The sequence below is a fragment of the Rhagoletis pomonella genome, unplaced genomic scaffold (assembly GCF_013731165.1).
Source record: "Rhagoletis pomonella isolate Grant_MI unplaced genomic scaffold, Rhpom_1.0 Rhpom_scaffold_00008, whole genome shotgun sequence".
Lineage (NCBI taxonomy): Eukaryota > Metazoa > Arthropoda > Insecta > Diptera > Tephritidae > Rhagoletis > Rhagoletis pomonella.
The window spans coordinates 22,771,725-22,787,053 of NW_023458562.1; the positions used below are offsets into that span (position 1 = coordinate 22,771,725).

Consider the following 15,329-nt stretch of genomic DNA (forward strand, 5'->3'; position numbering starts at 1 on the left):
ATTTTTTATCGGTTAGGGCTCGATATGTACTAAGTAACTAAATAAATAAAAAAAAAAGGTTTTTATTGGGAGCGGGAGCGGAGTTCGGAGCGAAATAAAATACCGGAGCGAGAAAAAACCTTTGCTCCGAAGCCCCGGTTTCAGGCCTATGCCAAACGTTAGCAAAGTTGCCTGAAGTGGAAATTTGAGCGTCTAACAGGTCTAGTGAAAAAGTTTACAATCTTTTTGTGTGGCCGGTGTAGCTAAGTTGTTAAAGGTGCATACTACCACTCCTTAGGGCCTGAGTTAAATCCCTGATCAGAGCAACATCTAAATTAGAAACAGTTTTTCCTAACCAGCGGAAAAATCAACTTCAACTTTACAATTGGAGGTTCTTAAGGTCCCTGACTACGAACCTGAAAGCAGATTTCAGAAATTCAAAATGTATCCATATTTGATCTACTATTTATAACGGAAAAGTTAAAATCTAATGCACCTACATGACGTATGAGTTACCCAGACGAGATGGGAATGTTACTCATACGACGTGTACGTGCGTTCGATGTTAATTTTGCCGTGATAAATGGTAGATTCCATGGGATCCGCCATTTTGGGGTTTTTAAAATCTCATTCCAGATTCATAATCAGCGACCTTAAGAACGATATTGAGTCCGCCAAATTTAATTTTTCTAATCTGATTTCAGAACAATTTTTTACAAGAGGGTCCGATTGCTGGCGTACGCCGATGACATCGACATCATCGGTAACAAGAACCGCAAAGTTTGTTCTGCATTTTCCAAGTTGGATAAGGAAGCAAAGCGAATGGGTCTGGTGGTCAACGAGAACAAGACGAAGTATCTCTTGTCTTCAAACAAACAGTCAGCACATTCGCGCCTGTTGACTGTTAAAATTTTGAGAAAGTGGAGAATTTTGTTTACTTGGGAACCAGCATTTCCACCGATAATAATGTCAGCATCGAAATTCAACGCAGAATCACTTTTGCCAACAAATGGTACTTTGGCCTGACTAGGCAATTAAGGAGTAAAGTCCTATCTCGACGTACGAAAACCACACTCTATAAGACACTCATCATGCCCGTGTTGGTATATGGCGCAGAAGCATGGACAATGCCAACATCCGATGAGCCGGCTCTTTGAGTATTCGAAAGAAAGATTTTTCGGAAGATTTATTGCCCTTTATGCGTTGGCGACGGCGAGTACCGCAGACGATGGAGCGATGAGCTGCGGCTCCGCTGGCTTGGCCATGTCGTTCGAATTTAGTCCGAACCCGCTGGAGGTAGCAGATGAAGAGGGAAGCCCCCACTGCGATTGAAAGACCAAGCGGAGAAGAACTTGGCTTCACTAGGCATTTCCAATTGGCGTCAGTTGGCACAGAAAAGAAACGACTGGCGTGCTTTGTTAAACTCGACCAAAATCGCTTGGGAGGTTACAGCACCAAATAAGAAGAAGATTTCAGATTCATAAAATGATAAATAGTTTCATTATTATTATTATTATTACTATTATTATTGTTATTATTATTATTATGGCTTTTGCTAGGCTACGATATAAACGCCTTGAATTTTACTTTCTAAGCTAAAAACTATCACCCCTATTCTGCAACTGTTTCGTATTCGGATTTTGCTACGAATCGTAGAAATAGTATGCTGCAATCCGAATCGTACTTTCGAATTTTCGAAATTCGTAACAATGGCATGCCTAAAAACGAACGAGTAAGCTTTTTTGCGTAATTTTGTACGAAAACAATTCTGTGTAGGAGGCAAAATAAAAGATGTAAATCGATGTGTGTTTGCAAGAAATATTGGTGGTGGTCATTTAAACAGATAAATTTGCCTTTCGCATATACGTATATTTTTATCCACTGCCTTATATAAGTTAGCAAAAAAGAATATTTGTTGCCCCTTATCGAGAAACTTGGGTCCGGTTTAGTTAATTTACAACGTTTTTCGGTTGTTGTGTCCAAACGCATAACCCGAATCGAAAAACTTTAACATACACGTGTAATCAAAGGATTCACATTTTATTTAAGATAAATGTTTCAAATTTCCTACCACTAGCTTATTAATAAACTCGGTTTGCACTATGCACTTTTTTGCAAATTTCGACGTTGGTGCTGCGCAAAAATGCTGTCGACGGCATAGCCGGAGTGATATGCACAAGAAGTGTTGTATACCTTCGACATACGACATGCCTAATGTGACCAACCGTACTTCTTTCGGAAGTACAGTACTTCTTTTTTCGCTCTTGTACTTCGTACTTCGAAGTACAGTCAAATGTACTTCTTTGCAATATTTTGTACTTCAGGAGGGAGATTTTGTAACCAGTTAGCGGACCGCTATCGCACTTTTTGACGCATGATATAAATGTTTTTGCGTCAAAAAGTGCGATAGCGATTCGTAAATTATCGCTAACTGGTTTCAGAATCTCCCCCCAGGTCTTACGCTTCTCCGATCTTCTGGACGATCGTCACCTGGCCTGGGCGATATATTCGTTCAAACCATTAAAGTCGCCGGGGACCGATGTATGATGCGCAGCTGCAAAGGCCTCTGAAGGTGTCGTACAATTGGTTGGATCCTATTTATGCGAACTGCGTGAGTACCGGGTACATCATCAAGGCTTGGAGGGTAGTCAGTGTTGCGTTCATCCCGAGGGCCGGAAAAGGCGCACCTGTTTCCCCTAGGTATTTTAGGCCAACCAGTCTCACTTCGTTTTTTCTAAAAACGGCGATCAACGGCGGCTGTCGGGGAAGCCTAACATTGAGGAAAGGATAAGAAAGGTGCTGTAGGGGGCTATCGGTAAAAGGTGAGGTCTCTCGCCCAAATTAATTCATTAGCTCTAGGAGACCAGATTTAAGCCTTTATCTTTTTCAAGGAGCCCTTATCTGGTGGAACTCACTCCAGAAGGCTACACTTCTAAAATAGGAATAAGCGGAGCATTAGGAACCACACGTACACTGGCGCTTAACATACATATGTTGAACATGGCGCCTGCGAATATTGCAGACAGAATTTTCGCAGCACGAACTGCTATTGGGCTAAAGGAAACCGGGTGCATTTGTGGCATAAAAATACGTTTCTCTGCTGCAGCAAATACTTTTATATGGCACTATAAAACACATAACCTCTCAAGGGCTAGTGATGGGGGTTCTAACAGGCCATTTTCCGATTGGTATTCATGCGGTCAGACTATTAATTTCAACTGATCCTTTTTTATCATCCCCACACTTTCCTTTAGACTGTCCAACCTTCGCGAGGCTAAGGTGGAAGCATTTTGGCTCGCACTTCTGAACAAACACTGAGATTTCAGGGACCGAAATTAGCCGCATTCGAAATTTTGTAATCAGCTCGCGGCGTTAACTTAACCCAACCTAGCCTGTACTTCTTTGAGCTATGAAATAGTTGGTCACATTAGACATGCCCCTCTTCTCCGGTAACACAGAAAGGAGAGTTCTACTTAGTAAGGGTTATAATCCCTAAGCGCGGCCGAAGGCAGAAGCAAGCGCAACAGATGGTAGACCTAACAAAGTGCATATTTTCAATGGCTTGGAAGAAGCTGTTATTGCATTAACTGGATTGAGAACCAGAGCTTCAGGCATAGGAGGAGTTCTGGCTTGTGGTTCAACAATTCAACCAGAAGCTGACATAGATGCGCCCATGGTTACATACATTCATGGCATATCTCCATAGCGAAAATTCGGGTTCTAGAATAAGGGGTATATATTTGCAATCAGGAGAGCTCCCTCTACCGCTCCATAGCTACCTTTATGCGGAACTCCGAGGATGCCAAACTAAATTCCAGCCCTTAGTCAAGATAAAGCTGAATAAAAAGCAGGCTTATTCTTGACTAAGTCCAAAAAATTCGTTAAACTAATACCTGGTTTATACCTGATTTCGGTCATGCAGGTTAGTTTGAGTGAGTTTAACAAAACAAAGCTAAAAGTTATATTTAATTACAGAAGTGGAAATTTATGTGGTGGAAATTTATGTATGTACTGCCAGCCTGTCACACTTTTAATATAATAAATTAAACTAAAATTTTTTATTCTTAATTCCTTGCAGATTTAACTCGCGTGAAAACAGCGAGACAGTGAAGCAGCAGAAATTGTAAGCCTTTCAGCAGCGAATTTAAAATTTTAGGATTCGTTTGCAGTACAACTCATCTGCATAGTAGTTAGTATAGTACAACTCAAAGTACAAAAACAAAATTGGCCTAGATCCTGGGTGCAGGCTAATTTTAGCTGGCATCCAGAACAACGTTCCTGTGAAAATCAATTTCGTGAATACTGTAAATTTCAGCTTGAAATACTGGAGCAAAAACAAAAAAAATTCTCGCAAAGAAAGGTGGCTCGGCTGAAGCTGAAGAAATACATTTGTCGACAAAAAGCCTGCAACCACATTGCGAAACAACTTGTACCCAACAGAGAAGATAGTAGATACGTTAATATGTATAGGTTCAATTGAGATCGCTGCGAACTCGCCAATACGCGGATATAGGCGAGTACCTAATCGTCTACTAATCGCAGCTTTAAGACAACTCAAAGCAGACATTCTAATGGTGAACGAATTCCGGACAACAGAACTTTGTGCCAAGTGTTACAACATAAACCTGACGTCCAAATCGCCCCACAGGTACCAATTTTGCCCAAAATGTGGTACATGTTGGAATCGAGACGTCAATGCTGGGAAAAACATACTCTACCTGGAAGAATGTATTATCAAGCAAAACGCAAAACACGAAAATTTTCGAAAATAAGATGTATGTATTTATTGTATAACGGCAACTGTGTACATCTGACTGGCAACAGTTTAGCTTTAATGTTATACGTTTGCTATGTGTGTATATATTAAAATCAATTATAAGTTGCAAGAATAAATGTACTAACCAATTTTAAGCGACTTTCGAAAACTTTATTTCAGAGCAAAAAGCAACATTTCCATTTTTTTATTTAGTTACCTTTTTTTAATTATCTAAAAATCTGCTTTTTAAGTATAGAATATACAAAGTTCAAAATTCAAGAGAAAAACTAGTACGGGATTTTATTTTGTGGCACCATTTTTTCGAGTCATTGCAATGCTTAAGTTATAGATAATATGACAAGCTTAAACGAACTTCAACTACGAGCGCAACTGTGCACGAGCATGAGAGCAAGCTTGAAGGACAGCAACACAAGCACAGGAAAAGTCAAACAGTTTATCAAACTGATTTCGCTTATCGTGCTTTCTTATACATAATAATCACAGCAAACTGAAAGAGAATTTGTGAATTTTCAGACACGGAAAATATTGGTTAATTTAATATTAGGTTTCCAGTTTCTCAAAATGTTGAAACACTCGAAACTTTTTAAATTTCAAACACTTATTTGAAAGTAACTAGTTTAAGGTCATTTTTGTGCAAAGACCAATTCGTGAGCGTGTCCGTAGAGTTTATTGGATAATAATTACATTCCTTCTTTTCGTGTGTTCCACTGTACATATATCTACATATTTGTAAATGAATTACCACCTAAACTTCGCGTTCAGTGCAAGTCTTGGCATATGATGGCATTAACGAAGCGAATAAAATGTTTTAAATATTTAGTTTACAGCTACGTCGTGCTCTTAATGGTACGTAAGTAAATCGAATGATACTCAGACTTTTATGACGTGGAAAAAGTTTGAGCACTGGCAAATTCCTTACCCAGTGAGGATAAAACATTCAAGGATAAAATGGACAACGTTTGCTTCTAGCACGAAGAAAGAAAAAATCAGTAGATATTAACAAAATGAAACATGTATGTACATACATACATATAGCTGATTCGTGTGGCAGCGTTTGGTCCTGCAATACATACATGTATATTGCGGACACATTTATGTGCATATGTGCATACATATGTACTCAGTATATGTGCAACATATGTTTGAGCAAACATTGTATATTTTACCTTTTTTATATATACTAAGTACACAAGTAGCTGAAGTAAGCACTGTTTTTCAGGTAACTGGTGCTGCCCAAATCTTGGTTGGTACAATTCTGTTATGGGGTCATTCTGGTTATTACGGCATTGTCCAAAATAGACTATGGGCGCCAGCTGCAATACTTTTGTGTTTAGGACCAATTACATTTCTTCTTTGCTGGATGGGATGCCAAGCTACAAACCAAAGGAAGCGATGTTTATTGGGAACGGTAACACACCACACAAATACTGAGCTACTTTCCTATAAATCCTAATTGCAACATTCGAAAATTCTATTCTCTCTTCCAAAACACATATTTATGTAGTTCATAGCAGCGCTCGTGGGATGCATTTGCTTTCAATTCTTCATATGTGGCTGGTCGTTGGCAATGCGTGAAAGCCTTCCAACTTCTGTAGAAATTTTCATAGATGATTCGTTTGTTGAATTCCTTGATAAATTTTCTAGGACAAAGGTTGACAATTTGCATTTATGGAACCGTATGCAATCGCAGGTAATTTTTACTTAATTTATACATACATACATACAAACACACAGACAAATGAATACCTATATAAAATACATGCTTAGATACATACATTTGTATGAGACATACATATCCATTTAATTAAAGTTAAACCGTTTTCACAGTCAATGTACACTAGGGCGGTCCAAAAACATTAAAGTCGGCATTGTAATGCTCTCACCCCCTAGGGTTGTATCGAAAAAAAGTATACCCCTATTTTTTATTTTAAAATCAAAAAATATTTAGAGGTCGCTCAAAGCTTTCCATGTACTTTTATATAGGAAAAATTTAATTTTTCGTAGAAATGGTATAGAATTCATGAAAATCAATATTTTTCGATCGTAAAACTCTGTTTCTCTTCAGGAGACTTTCAATAATAATACCCAATTGTTTATTTAACCAGTTTATAATACCAACGATTTTTGGTCGCCCCATAGCATTTATCTGCGTTTTTGCGGGTTTTTGGCGGACCTATAACTTAAAGTTGCGATGAAAAAATGGTTAAATAAACAGTTGGGTATTACTATTGGGAGTCCCCTGCAGATAAGTAAAGTTTTCTGGTAGAAAAATATAGATTTTTAACTATTCTATACCATTTCTACGAAAAGTTTTTTTTTCCCATATAAAATACACGGAAAACTATAGTATGTTTTCCCCAGCATTGACATCTCGATTCCAACAGGTGCGGCAATTTGGACAAAATTGGTACCCGTTGCACTTTGCACAAAGTTTTGTTGTTCTGAATTCGTAAACCATTAGAATGTCTGCTTTGCGTTGTCTTAAAGCTGCGATTAGTAGACGATTAGGTACTCGCCTATATCCGTGTATTGGCGAGTTCGCAGCGATCTCGGTTGAACCTATACATATTAACGTACTATCTTTTGTGTTTGGTACCAGTTTTTTTTTGCCGCTAAAAACTAAGGATATCGACGGTACTTTGGCAAAACCTCGTATCTCAAACCACTCTCTCTCAAAAACACTTTCCATTAATAACAGAATATTATTTTTGATAACTTTTCTACCGAATATTAAATACTAAATACTTTTGAGTTAATTAAGAATAATATATAGTTAGTCGTAATATTTTAAGGCCCATTTTGAATTAATTTTACGAGACACGAAGTAGTAGCGATTTCTGAGATACGAGGTTTTGTCGTAGTACCGTCGATATGTGATTTTTTTAAACGTCTACAGATATGTATGTACGCGCATATGTATGTATAAAAGGAACTGCCCATATTTGTATATGTATGTACAACGTGCATAAATATGTAAATTGTTTAAGACATTCACAACTGAAATTTTTCCTTAATAAATTACTCCTACCTAAATTTTTACAGCTCCAGTGCTGTGGCGTAGATGGTCCCCTGGATTATCGTCGGCTCTCCCTTCCTTGGTCTTGCTGCTCACGACCAGAACATGCTTATGAGTCCGCATGTGACACTCATTATAAACGAGGTTGTTTATCCGTTGTATCTGAGCAAATTAGAAATCGATTACTACTAACGTCTTTAGGCTCAGCAACAATCGCTGTTTTACAGGTAACAAATATTTATGTATATATCTGTGGCATTTTATTAAATCAACTTAAGTGACTTTAGAAGGTGTGACTTTGAATTAAAAAATAATAGGTAAGTTTCGCTTAAAAATTTTAATATTTTTACTAAGTTTATAACAAACGGACATCCCTAACTACATCAATGGCTAGTTAATCGTTGAGATATTGTTTGGGAACGAAATGAAATATTGCTTTAAAGGGAAAATGGCTTATGTCGAGATAAGTTACTTTAATAAAATGCAACAGATATGTACATAAGTATTTATTGTCAGCAATTTTTAATGTGAATATTAAGTTACAAGCATTTACATATGTATTTATATATATTTTTTTCCATTTTCAGAGTTTGGGCGTATTTTGTGCAGTTCATTTAGCAATTTTATTTGGAAAAAGTGAAAATAATCATAATATTAATAATTTAAGCAAAAAACGCCAACAACAGTTTCTTCCTTTATCGATTCAAGATAAACGTCATGATATGCCCTCTCCTCTTAGTCTTTCACCTTCAGCTCCTGGTCATCGGATTATTAAAACTTCAAAGCCACCAACTATGCCGAAATGACAGACAATTAGTTTTTAAAATGGACAAATAATTTAATTCTTTACATATTGTAAAATGAGATGGAATGTAGATAATTGTGACCCTCAAACTTTTTATTTAGTTTCAATTATTTGTATATATCCTTGCAAGTAAGTACAAACACACAGAATATACATATGGATATATATTAGAGTGCATCACCAAAAAAAGTTGCGGTTTTTTCGCCGCGATTACAAAGTTTATTATATTTGAAGACATCCACCGAAAGATTTCAAGAAATATTAAAATTTAAGTGAGCTGGACCGATTTGAAAATACCTCCAAAAATGGAGTTTTTTATTAATAAAAATAGTTTCTTAAAGAACTTTTTGAAAAAATCCCCTCAGATGACAGATCAGTTTATGATTGAAAAATCTGCATAAAAATATTTAAAAATCATTTCAATGGAATCGTAATAATGAGATTTTTTATGCTGTATTGATTTTGATTGGTTAAAAAAAAAAATTGAATAACTGGGCCAAAACTATTCCGATTTAGACTTATGAGGTATCAGTGGAAAGGAGGGTTGTGAACTTACACAAATTTTTCCTTCTTTTACACTTACATTGCAAATAATTGTAAAATATTGTAAGTTATTGTAAATATTGTAAAATATTAGGGGAATTCGCTCTTCTGTGTATTCGTTGTATTTTGTGCAATTTTTACTGCATGAGCGTGTGATTTATTGTTGCTAGCGGTAGATCCAGTTACACTTACGAAGGATACAGCAAATACACAGAAGCGCGAATTCCACTATTGTAAACAATTGTAAATTGTAAATTATTTACATTTTTTACAATTATTTACAATAATTTACAAGTAAAGAATTATTGTAAATAATATAAACATTTTACAGGCACAACCCTGGCTGAAACATGTTGGTATTCGCACCGTATTTCTCTCTGACCGCAGGATTTATTTTGAAGGACTTTGTAATTTCAAAGATATGATTAATTCCAAAAATTATTAAAAAAATCAATGCAATGAATGTAGAATAAAAATATGGGTAACAAATGCAATAGGAAATTTCTTTAGAGTTTAAAAAAAATTTCAATTTTTTTGGATTCACCAAGACGAATAGCTAATTTTTAAGCTGACAAAGTTAGAAGAACGTAATTCGAACAAATGCGAAATTTCAAGGATAAAATTTTAAAATTACATTTTAAATATTTACCAGCCCTTCTGCACTAGAAACTTGATTATGCTTAAATTCTACAGGATTTCCTCATTAATTTTATACCCACACTTCTTCTCTAAGCACATTTCTCTGAAATTTTTAAATCATTTTTGAATTACTGACGTCAGAGTGAAAAACTAAAAACGCAATGATATGTATTTGTGTTTAAAATTTACTATCGCGCGGTGTTATATGTACAATGAGCTAGACATTTATAAAAAAAAAAATACTAATTATTAAACAAAAAAAGAAATATAGCCAATACTGGTCAAGAAAAGGAGTTTCCATCAGTGCAAATTAAAAATTCCGAAAATCTCTTAAAAAGTCCGGGATCCCGGGATTAACATTCCTAGTTCCTACCTTTCCAACAGGTGTTGTACAGTTGCCATCGATAATGTATTTTCCAATAATTTTGTTGCTACTTCGGGTGTCCCTCAAGGTAGTATCTTGGGTCCTCTATTATTTATCCTATTCATAAATGAATATGGGGTCATTCTTTCTGTCGTCTAAGTATTTATCATATGCAGTGGATCTCAAGGTTTACTCAGTGATCAGAAACTCACAAGACGCCATATTGTTGCAATCTGAGCTCGATAGCCTACACTCATGGTGCTCTCTTAATTACTTATCTCTGAACGTTAGTAAGTGCTCCTATTCTACTTTCACCAGAAAGCTTCTTCCTGTTCAAACCAAATATAATATTGACGGTTATGATCTAAGATCTGTCGTTGAGGTTAAAGATTTAGGAGTTTACTTTGACTCAAAACTAACCTTCTCAACTCATATTAATTACGTTATTTCCAAAGCTTATGCTATGCTCGCTTTTGTTCAGCGTAACGTTTAAGGATCCCTATACCCTGAAGCTTCTGCATATTACTTTAGTGAGATCTAGGTTAGAATATGCGACCTTCATTTGGCGACCCTATCAGTCCGTCTATACAAACCGGATTGAAAGGATTCAAAAAGTTTTTATAAAATTTGCCTTGCGTTCCCTGAGGTTTTCGGAGCCTGCACCCCCGTATGCATCTCGTTGTCAACTCCTTGGCTTAAATTAATTAAATAGTAGGCATTCATTCCTCGCTGCCTCCTTTGTGGCTAAAATAGTGGAAGGCACTGTCGATTGCTCTACGCTTTTGGAGAAGTTATCTTTAAATGTTCCGTCTCTTAACTTGCGGCGTGTTTCATTGTTTTATTTGGGATTTTCGAAATCCAACTATGTGATATTCTCGCCTCTTTTTAGAAGCCTCTAATGCTCCTTTGCTTTAGTCAGTAAGGATTTGTATTCCATTTGATTGAATAAATAAATAAATAAACATATAAATAAAAAATCGGTCCAGCTCACGTAAATCTTAATATTTTTCCGAAATATTTGGTGCAAATCTTAAAATATAGTAGGTTTTATAATTCCAATGGAAACACAGAAACGATTCTTTTTTTGTATGGGGAGTGATGCAGTCTAATATAAATACATAAATTACACTGAACGAAATATGTTTACTCAAAAAACAGTTTCTCGCCCCCTCTTGACAAAATCGGCTCCCTTACTGTGTGAGTGTAAAGGAGTTAAGGGAGGGAAAATTCGAATGTCACTAATGAGCAAACCTTTAATTATTGAATCATGTCTACGAATGTATCGTCGTCATGTACATGTATTTGAACGGTTATTTTTTTATAGGAACAACAATGGCATGCTGCACAAAAATCCTAAAAGGGTTTTAAATCATAGCAGGAGGGATAACAACTACAGGAAACCTCTACAGGAATATTTTTATTTCTTGTCTGTTAAAGGAGATTGGATAATAGAAATAAAGTCAAAAGTTAAATTGTCGAACAAAATTCCGGCCGTTATAAAAGCCTGACGCCCCCTACGTATCAAATACTAACGTACTTCAATTTATAGAATATGCACGGCTACACATAGTTCGTATGAGGAGTGTCTAATCAAAAGATGATACTTTCATTTTTGACAATTTTCAAGTTTTTCTTTTTATAAATATTATCTTTGAGAGGAGCAGCAGTTGGAAAATCACATATCATGTGTGTAAAGAAATACATATGTAAGAGCATTTTTTCAACATCTTCATGAAGTCTCGAATAACTGAGCTCACGTTTTTCCGATTTAAAATTTTAAAGAATAACGATAAACAGATTTTCTCTAACAAAATTTTCTTTAAAATTATTACCTATAAATCGGCCGATCAAGAATAAAAAATTAATCAAGGTCAATATAACTGAGTTTTAATAAGACAAAGCCGTAAAACATACCGCCGTTTAAAGTACAAAACCGCGTATCGTCATTCTGCAAAACCGCGTAACTGTCATTTTTGCCAAAAATGTGATTTGCTCACGCAAGCTCTTGGCTCAATCCATCCATTCGTCCTGAAATATACTAGCCAGAAATGCGATTGCTTTATAAAAAAGAGAACCATTTTGAAATATGAGTGTTTTTACTCTCTACCTGTTGGAATCGAGACGTCAATGCTGGCAAAAACACACTCTACCTGGGAGAATGTATCATCAAGCAAAACGAAAAACACGAAAATTTTCGAAAATAAGATGTCTTGTATAATGGCAACTGTGTACATCTGACTGTGAAAACAGTTTAATTTTAATTAGTTACATACAGAATTGCTTTATATATTATATCGAGCCCTGACCGCAAAAAAAAAACGTAAGCGAGATATTTTCAAAATTTTCTGTTTGATGCGGAATTGCATCTATATGCTCTACTATTCTATACTATAGATCTTTTATACAATAGATTTTTTTAAATTAATTTGTAAAAAAATGTTTTAGGTTTTAGTAAGTGCTTACTTTTTGGCTGTTTGGCACTCCTCTCATATGTATTAATTACTAAAGTAAATAAGCTAGTAGAAAAAAGTGAAATGTGTAAGTGTGCTTTAATTTCGAATAATATTTGAGCAAATAATAAGTATTAAGCATACACCATTTATTTTTCATTTCACTTCAACAACATTTTTTCTCAGTTTATAAGAGCATTTCATCGAAAATTGAAGCAAAAAGAAAAAACGGATTTTTTTGGATTTGTTGTTTGGAGTCACCTCCTGAGAAATTTGGTTCGTCGATTGGTTTATCCTTATTTTCACAGGACCTTATATGCAGGGACAATATCAGACTCTAGCAAGGCACATGAAACAGGCCAACTGTCAAGTTTCATCCTTGAGCGGAACGTACGCAAAGTACCCATTCTGACGGGGCCGTTAGCCGTATATAAGTAACAAATTACATTAACAAAATATACGCACAATGTTAGTATGAATTATAACAATCACATCATTTTGACATTGAGAAGGTCCGCGGCGAAAGTTTAAAATCGCCAGTAACACCACCTTGTACAAATTCGCATTGTTTTTAAGTTAGTAAAATAAAAGTATTAGGACAGATTAGAAATTTTTTTTACAAATGCTAAAAAAATTCTGTCAAATATAGTTAATATTAGAATTAATTGTTTATAGTATTAGAAATCGTAGTTGAAAAGGTAAATTTATGCAAAATGTGTGTGTATATATGAAGAACGAGGAACCGCTGATTTATGCGGGTATGCGGCGGGCGACACAACCGGTAGAGAGAAGTTACAGAAACGAGCTACTGGTTAGAGTTTATTCGTTTTGGCACTAATAAACGACGCGACCTGAGGGTCAATTCTCGTTCTGCGTTATTGTGAAGTGATAAAAATATCAATTTTATTGCACATTTATTTTGAATTTTTGACTTTTCATTTCACGATAACGCAGAACGGGAATTGACCACATTGATGCCTATTTTAGAGTCCGACCGATTAATCGGCCGATGACGGGGCTAGTATAGGCCAAAAGAATCGGCATCGTCCGTTTTTGACCGATTCCTGGGTGAGGTTATGTTATTTGATTATGTTTTTCCTTTGTTATTATAAAAGTTTATAAAAGCATTTGTTCTTGAAAAGAATTTAATTCAGAATTTAATCGGCCGAAGCATCGAAAGATCCTTGGCCGATTAAATACTGAATATAATTTCATTTTAAGAACAAATGCTTTTTTAAATTTTTATAATAACAAAAGAAAAACATAATCAAATAACTAAAGAACAATACCGCATTCAAGAATCGGCCTAAAACGGCCGATTCCGATTCTTTTGTCCGATACTATCCTCGGTATCGGCCGATGCATCGGTCCGACTCTAGCCTATTTCTATGTAGCTCCATTTTCTGATTAGCTTAGACTGCTTTTACACAGTTCAAGTATTGAATTCAATTCTGCTCGCATGTGGAAGAGGGGGTGAGAAGCAGTGATCGGACTTCTACCACATTGTGGTAGAACTACCACTTTTTGGAGCATCTACCACACAAGGTCTGAAGTCTACTACTCGACATATTTTTTTATGTTTTTTTAAATTTTGGGAGCAAAAATTGTCCAACATTAAGCCAAATGCGCTAAATGCTATTATAAATGCAAATCCATACAAAATTCGTCACCTAAATGCAACTAGATTTTTGCATTAAGAATCTAAATGCTAAAAGCAACCCGGTGATCTTCAAACATTTCCACGATCCGTACATAGTTTAACGAGAAAAAGTGGCAACAATTGGGGTGTTCACAGTTCGTTCCAAATTGTGTCTGAAAATGTAGACGTCTACATTTTGAGACATCTTTAGCATCAAACTGTGAGCACCCCTTTCTAGCAGTCGTCGCAAAATCGTCTCAAAACTTTGCTGGTGTTGCCAGACATTTCTTCCTTGCGTGCATTTTTTATGTCGCCTTTCGATTTTGTTTCCGAAAAATTGAAATTATTTAACTTAATTACCAATTCGTAATATTTGTTATTTCTTTTCCTTGATTTGTTTCTTTTCATCAGAAATTGCGCTCAAATTAAATGCAACTACAGAAAACGTGCCCAATAAATAAAAAAAATGTGATTAGTATTGCCATAATGCAACCCTGCTGCGAGGTTGCAAAATGTAGACGCGTAAAAAACATACCTTTGAGTGTGACAAAATGTAGAAGGCGTCGTTTTCCAATTTTGTATGGGAAACAACAACACCACAGATTTTACGGTTAGAAAACGTCTTAAAATGTAGACGTCTACATTTTGAGACACTATTTGGAACGAACTGTGAACACCCCAATTGCTTTTTCGCGTATACAGTTGCTAGCATGAACCAATTAGAACAGATCTGACCGGTTGACAAGCAGCCATTTGTAATAGCAATTGAGAAAAAAAGAGTGTGACGTTCGTAATTTTGAAGTTTGCTTTTTCTGTTTTTCTTCTTTCTTTATGTGTATTTTGTCGGTGGTTTATTTCAGTGATTTTTTGTGCAAATGTAATTAAAATTAAGTGCGCGGTGATTGGAAGCAAAAACACGTACAAAAATAATAAATTGGTTAGCACAAACATGTGCACAACATTGCTTGCAGTTTTTCTTTATGCTTTGTCTTCATATTCTTTGTTTACTTTTCACAGAAAATAACATGGCGCCGAAATTACAAACGTCAGCCAGAAAATTACTTTTTTCTTTTGCTTCATCTTGTCAGATCTTGTGTAGTTGGATCATGAGTTACTA

General features: G+C 35.7%; 2 protein-coding genes across 3 annotated transcripts in view; one reads left to right on the plus strand and one right to left on the minus strand.

Annotated features, from left to right (window-relative positions):
• LOC118744441 (muscle LIM protein Mlp84B) overlaps nt 1-15,329 on the minus strand; it is a 115,882-nt gene that overhangs the window by 22,560 nt on the left and 77,993 nt on the right. Inside the window, exon 1 of one of the 2 annotated variants that reach the window (XM_036477466.1) lies at nt 7,785-7,871. The exons of the other annotated variant lie outside the window; for it this stretch is intronic. The gene's annotated coding sequence lies outside the window, so the exon portion shown is untranslated. Of the gene's footprint in view, nt 1-7,784; nt 7,872-15,329 lie in introns of those variants that run through there. 2 annotated transcript variants of the gene reach the window in all.
• LOC118744446 (leukocyte surface antigen CD53) lies at nt 5,061-8,682 on the plus strand. The gene is made up of 5 exons (XM_036477474.1): nt 5,061-5,602; nt 5,976-6,164; nt 6,261-6,446; nt 7,799-7,999; nt 8,360-8,682. The coding sequence occupies exons 1-5, from the start codon at nt 5,534-5,536 to the stop codon at nt 8,576-8,578; spliced, it is 864 nt and encodes a 287-aa protein (XP_036333367.1). The 5' UTR covers nt 5,061-5,533; the 3' UTR covers nt 8,579-8,682.